Raw genomic sequence first — 6,925 nt, 5'->3', positions numbered from 1 at the left:
CGTAGCTTCCGTTGTTCTCCACTTTGTCGCTGCCAGCGATGGTCAGGTCTTTGTTGTTCCCGTGTACCTCGGCGTCCCTCTGCTGGGATCCAGCATCATTACCTGAGAAAAGGTCAACGAGGTTCAACTTGTGTTCTCCATGTTTACATTTGTGACCCTCCACCACGAAATGAGTCGCATGTCACCTCGCGCGGTTCTGCGCTAGGCTTAATATAAGTCCGGGGAGTGTCTGGTAACAGTGTGAGGGTCACCTATAGTCACAGGCTTATAACTCAAACAGTTTTCGCTCTTTTCTAAAACGGGTTTCACCACTGGATAGAGCATAAAACACTCTTTAGGAAAATGTAAAAATACGAAAATCATGCAAAGGTGACATGCGACTCATTCCGTGGTGGAGGGTCACATTTAGTCAAGTTTTGACTACATGTGTTTAACATGGACGGGGAATCGAGATGAGGGTTGTGGTGTATGTGTGTCTGTGTGTATGTATGTGTGTATGTGCAGAGCAATTCAGAGAAAACTATACTGGGCCGATCGTCATACAACTTTTCATGAGAGTTCCTGCAAACGATATCCCCGGATTATTTTCTTCATGGTTTTGATAAATGTCGTTGACGACGTCATATCTGGCTTCATGTTAAAATTAAGTTGGCACTAATACAGTCACATCCTTTTTTTCTTTCTCGTTCAAACTGATTGTGATTTTGGTCAAGCAATCTTCGACGAAGCCCGGACTTTGGGATTGCATTACAGATTCATTTCCCAATTAAAAACAAGCTCAGAAAGTTAAAAAGAATGAAGAAAAGCGCGATTTCCTGTTGAGCAAAAGAGCGACTGCGCCATACTGGCTTATCAATTTCTGTACGTTTTTCACGTGAAAGTATGAGCGATTTTCTTGCCGCGGGGTATTTTCGAAACTATATTGTCTTGGTGAAAATATACAGTGCATTCAATATCATTCTGTGAGGTCAACAGATTGACTAAATGAGGTCATTTCGCTTTACTCGACTTGTTGTTTCAGACAAAACTGTGGAAGACCTGCGCAAATATAGTTTGCAACATTAGCAGACATCAGACTATGGTAGACAAAACTGTCGAACGCCTAAGAAAGAAAATATGTTGTGCATTGGTAGATATTCTCGAGAATTATGTGAGGACAAAGCCATATTTTGCCTTCGTAATAGCCACTGCGGTTTGGGGCACACCTGAAAAAAAATAGGACTCCATTGCACCTGCAGGTGTCCAAAAGTGGTGACGACGATCAGTCTACATGGTTCTGCACGCGCCTTCTGCTTTGCCGTTTTGCGACTTATTTATGAAAAAAAGAATTTACACAAACGCATGAGGGTTTTTCGTTCTTAGTTTGGATTGGCTATAGCTCATGCATACCCTACACCGTAGATATCACAAAGTATCCTCTGCGTATCAGCTCTCCGGCTCCTCCAGTTATTGATAGGACAGAAGGGCGGGGATGTAGCTCAGTCGGTAGTGCGCTGGATTTGTATTCAGTTGGCCGCTGTCAGCGTGAGTTCGTCCCCACGTTCGGCGAGAGATTTATTTCTCAGAGTCAACTTTGTGTGCAGACTCTCCTCGGTGTCCGAACACCCCCGTGTGTACACGCAAGCACAAGACCAAGTGCGCACGAAAAAGATCCTGTAATCCATGTCAGAGTTCGGTGGGTTATAGAAACACGAACATACCCAGCATGCTTCCTCCGAAAGCGGCGTATGGCTGCCTAAATGGCGGGGTAAAAACGGTCATACACGTAAAATGTACGTGGGAGTTTCAGCCCACGAACGCAGAAGAAGAAGAAGAAGATAGGACAGAAACCAACGGACCGCATGCCGCCAAGCTAAAAGCTATACGCCATATTAGAGCTTAATTTAATGCTCTATGACGAAAACTGATAGATTTGTTTTGACTAGTCCTTAATTTTGTTATAATTATTTTTTCGGGGGGGGGGGGGGGAGGGAGGAGGGTAGGAGGGGGGAGGGGGGAGGGGGGAGGGGGAGGGGGGTATTACATATCCGCCTCACCATTGCCGTTGTTGGTGACGGAGTCGCCAATGTCGAAAGACCACTGTGTCGATTCGTCAAAGGTCATCAGAATGGAGGCACTTCTTCGGGACTTCTTGTGAAACGTCATATTGAGCACCCCGCGCCAGTTGCAGCCGCCCAAGGTTGGGTCGCCGTTGCTGGGGTCAGAGGGAGGGACCAGCCACGACAACCCTTTGTCCGGAGTAATATTGGACTGACCAGTGCGAAGGTCCACTGTAAAGTCTGTATGATTCGAGAGTGAAATGGCAATGAACAATGACAAAGGACAATTCCGAAGGACGTACAATGACAAAGGACAATGACAATGGACAATGGTAATGAAAACGACAAAAGACACATGACAAATCCTTATTTTAGTGACCGTTGCGAATGTCTACGATGAAGACTGTGACAGAATGAGTGCGATGATAATGCCAAAGAACAAGGGTAATGACACATCTTTATTACGGTGACCGTTGCGAAGGTCCACCGTGAAGTCTGTCAGATTCGAGAGTGAAATGACAATGACAAAGGACAATGGCAATGACAAATCTTTATTACAGTGACCGTTGCGGAGGTCCGTTTTGAAGTCTGCAATTTAAGATTTGAGAGTGAAATGACAATGGACAAAGGATAATGACAAATGACATATTATGAGAACGGACAATGGTAATGACAACGACAAATGACACATGACAAATCCTCATTTCAGTGACCGTTGCGAAGGTCTACGATGAAGCTAGACTGTGACAGAATGAGTGCGATGATAATGCCAAAGAACAAGAGTAATGACAAATCTTTATTACGGTGACCGTTGCGAAGGTCCACTGTGAAGTCTGTAAGATGTGAGAGTGAAATGACAATGACAAAGGACAATGGCAATGAGAACTCTTTATTACAGTGACCGTTGCGGAGGTCCGTTTTGAAGTCTGCAATTTAAGATTTGAGAGTGAAATGACAATGGACAAAGGATAATGACAATTTAAAGGACATATTATGAGAACGGACAATGGTAATGACAACGACAAATGACACATGACAAATCCTTATTTCAGTGACCGTAGCGAAGGTCTACGATGAAGCTAGACTGTGACAGAATGAGTGCAATGATAATGCCAAAGGACAAGGGTATAATGACAAATCTTTATTACAGTGACCGTTGCGGAGGTCCGTTTTGAAGTCTGTCAGATGTGAGAGTAAAATGACAATGACAAAGGACAGTGACAATGACAATGACAATGGCAATAAACAATCTTTTTTTACAGTGACCGTTGCGGAGGTCCATTTTGAAGTCTGTCAGATGTGAGAGTAAAATGACAATGACAAAGGACAGTGACAATGACAATGACAATGGCAATGACAAATCTTTATTACAGTGACCGTTGCGGAGGTCCATTTTGAAGTCTGTAATTTAAGATTTGAGAATGAAATGGCAATGTCAAAGGACAATGGCAATGACAAATCTGTATTACAGTGACCGTTGCGAAGGTCTACTGTGAATTCTGTAAAATATGAAAGTGAGACATGTCAATGCAAAAACGGCAATGACATTGAGACATCTTTATTTTACGAGGTTGCTGGAATGACCAGTGGTTTAATTTGATTTTTTCTTTCAAACGTTTGCCCTGGAGAGGGGGCATGGCATCTCTGATTTAAATAAGTATTAAAATAAAATTGGACAGTGTAATAAGGTTATGCTTGGAGAATAAAGAGGCTGGATTTTGTGAAAGTAGTTTCAACCCCAATCAAACAGACCTCCCCCCCCCCCCCCCCCGTCCAGTACAGGTAGCTCCTGCTGGTCCGATAGAGTCAAAATTCAAAATGTCCTTTACTTTTTTTAATTTTGTTTTAATTTTTCAAATGCCGATACTTAAGCCTACTTGTTTATTAATGTCTCGAATTATTGATTGATTGATTCATTATTCATCTATTCATTTATCTTACAAATCATTCATTTAGTTGTTTGTTAATTTATTTTGGTACCGATTTATTTTTATGTACCTATTTGTCTCATTAATTCTTCATTGAAGAACTACTTAATTAATAACAGAAATAAAACAAAATCGAAAACGTAAGAGGCAAGGAGAGGGAGACAGGAACATATCAGAACAGAAAGGATATAGTGAGGCATGCGAACAGACAGACACACAGACGGATAAAAGAAGGACTCACAGACATGTAGAGGAAAAAACCTACATATTAACCATATGCACATAAATCAGACAAAGTGATTTAAAACAAGAGATTTCTTACCGGCTGCGAAAACAAAGGCAGGGATCACTGCAAGGAAGAGTAGATGGGGACCCATGGCGTTGTCCAGTCCTTTTCGCTGTTAAAAATGAATCAATCAACTAATCAATCAATCAATCAATCAATCAACTAATCAATTATTTGAATCAATCATCAATCAATCAATCAATCAAAAGGTAAATAGAAAATAAAAGAATAGATGAATAAAGAATAAGGCAAGAAAAAGAAAAAGACTCATCAAGTAACTCAAAAACAAAATTAAATCATTATCTTATTGTTGATCAAGTATTTAATAGCAATTGAAGTATTTGAATAGCAATATGAAGTGCCATCAGTGAAAAAGGTACACAAAATTAAAGCAAACTGAATACAAAGTAAGAACGAACGAATTAAAAAAAAGAAGTAAACAAACAAAGGTAGTAAAGAAAGTCAGAAAGAAGAAGAAAGAAAGAAAAATAACAACAAAAAATAATAAATACATTCTATATTTTCAAGTGAAAGACAGACACTCATATGCAGACCCTTACATAGTGGCTAAAACATAAATACTCACAGTGTATATCAGCAACAGTGGCAACTATAGAAGTCTTTTAAATTGTAAAAGTGGATTATGACGGTAGCTCTCTGCTGAAACCCAAAACCTTTTCGTCTGAGATCAAATCTGGGAGCAAATATTATATTACATCAACAGTTGGACAATCTTGAGTCAAACATTATTTTAATTACCTTAACAACCACAGCAGGCTGTGTCTTTTGGTGCTTACGAAAGCGCTTGAAAGCATTTGATTTCAGCACACACGTGGGTGCGTAAAGATAAAAGCGTTCATATTTATTGCAATCAAAGGCTGGCGTCGGACATAATCCCATGCAGTGAGGGCATTCTCATTCAAAACATTGTTGATAAGTTGTAGCGAAAAGCTAGGGGACTTTCATCCCGCGTCAGAGCACTATATGAACTATTAAGTCTAAGAAACATGAAAGGCAGAACAGGCTTGGAAACAAGCTGTGACGTGGGTGTTATTTTGGTTATTTAAACAAAAAATATCCTCACTTAATTATTTTGCCAGTGAAAATAAGAAACGTCTCACACGGTGAACGATCATTTTGAACAAAGAACATGTTTGTTATTTGCCCCTCCCCTTCCCCAAATTTGAATGGCTCAAAACTGTAAAAAAAAAAAATAAATAAAAAAAAATGATTATCTTCTTCTTCTTCTGCGTTCGTGGGCTGAAACTCCCACGTACACTCGTGTTTTTTTGCACGAGTGGAATTTTACGTGTATGACCGTTTTTTACCCCGCCATTTAGGCAGCCATACGCCGTTTTCGGAGGAACTTTGATTATGATTTGGTTTAGTCTTAAACAAGGTGGATAAAAGCATCTGTGAAGGCAAAATGATCTGTTGTTCTGATGATTTCTTGTATTGAAGTGAATAATGAGAATACTACATGGCTTGCTGTGTCGCACCAGACGTGCACGATTTGCTTTTTAAAAAGATTGAATTGCAAGCGAATACTACATGGCTTGCTGTGTCGTACCAGACGTACACGATTTGCTTTTTGAAAGATCGAAGAAGCGAGCGAAAGTGAGCTTTTCAATATTTGAAAAAGCAACGAGTGTACATCTGGTACAACACAGCAAGCCATGCATGTGGTAGTCTGCTTATCCTACATGCTGTACTTGTGTGCCTTCTGCTCTAGACACCCCGGGGTCGACGCGTCCAAATTGAAGACGTTTCTAATGGAACCTCGATCTCTTCCAAAACAAAACCGTGTAATCTTTGACGCCACAGCAAAGAGACGTCACTCTATAAAGTATAGTGTGTGTGTATGTGTGTGTGTGTATGATTGTGTGTGTGTGTGCGTGCGTGCGTGTGTGTGTGTGTGTGTGTGTTTGTGTGTGTGTGTGTATGTGTGTGAGTGTGTGTATGTGTGTGTGCAGGTGTGTGTGTGTGTGTGTGCAGGTGTATGTGTATACATGTGTGTATGTGTGTTGGGTTGTATGTGTGTGTGTAGGTTGTTGGGTTGTTAGTGTGTGTGTGTGTGTGTGTGTGTGTGTGTGTGTGTGTGTGTGTGAGTGTGTGTATGTGTGTGAGTGTGTGTGTGTGTGTGGTGTGTGTGTGTGTGTGTGTGTGTGTGTGTGTGTGTGTGTGTGTGTCTGTCGATATGTCTATCCGTCTGTCTGCTTCTGTGTCTCTGTGCGTGTACGTAGGCGTGTGTGTGTGAGGCAATAATTGCAATTCATGCTGGTAAGCTTATACCGATAAATCTCACGTTGCTTATCAAACGGTTAATATATAAAGTGGTAAAAAAAAGAAAAGCATCATTTTACACAATCTGCATTGTCTGTTCATTATTCATCCACAAGGTTTTTACATTTAGTCACGTTTCGACTAAATGTTTCAACATAGACTGGAAATTGAGACGAGGCTTGGTATATATATATATATGTGTGTGTGTGTGTGTGTGTGTGTGTGTGTGTGTGTGTGTGTGTGTGTGTGTGTGTGTGTGTGTGTGTGTGTGTGTTTGTGCACGCGTGCGTGCGTGCGTGCGTGCGTGCGTGTGTGTGTGTGTGTAGAGCGATTCCTAGAAAACTACTTGACCGATCTTCATGAAACGATATACAATTCGTCCAGATGAT

General features: G+C 41.0%; 1 protein-coding gene across 2 annotated transcripts in view; it reads right to left on the bottom strand.

The window, feature by feature from the left end:
* The window catches only part of LOC138975672 (uncharacterized), a 7,107-nt gene extending 2,143 nt beyond the window's left edge, over nucleotides 1–4,964 (bottom strand). Inside the window, exons 1-4 of one of the 2 annotated variants that reach the window (XM_070348404.1) lie at nucleotides 4,840–4,964; nucleotides 4,290–4,365; nucleotides 2,037–2,279; nucleotides 1–102 (exon numbers count right to left, since the gene is read on the bottom strand). The exon at nucleotides 1–102 is cut by the window's left edge and continues 2,143 nt beyond it. In XM_070348404.1, the coding sequence (XP_070204505.1) occupies nucleotides 1–102; nucleotides 2,037–2,279; nucleotides 4,290–4,344 (400 nt within the window). In that variant the 5' untranslated portion in view covers nucleotides 4,345–4,365; nucleotides 4,840–4,964. The other variant, XM_070348405.1, reaches the window with a different exon arrangement.
* Between the last annotated feature and the right edge of the window lie 1,961 nt (nucleotides 4,965–6,925).

This window comes from Littorina saxatilis, linkage group LG9 (assembly GCF_037325665.1).
Source record: "Littorina saxatilis isolate snail1 linkage group LG9, US_GU_Lsax_2.0, whole genome shotgun sequence".
Taxonomy (NCBI): Eukaryota; Metazoa; Mollusca; class Gastropoda; order Littorinimorpha; family Littorinidae; genus Littorina; species Littorina saxatilis.
The sequence above is the reverse complement of the archived record's forward strand: the minus strand, read 5'-3'. Positions and strand labels throughout refer to the sequence as shown.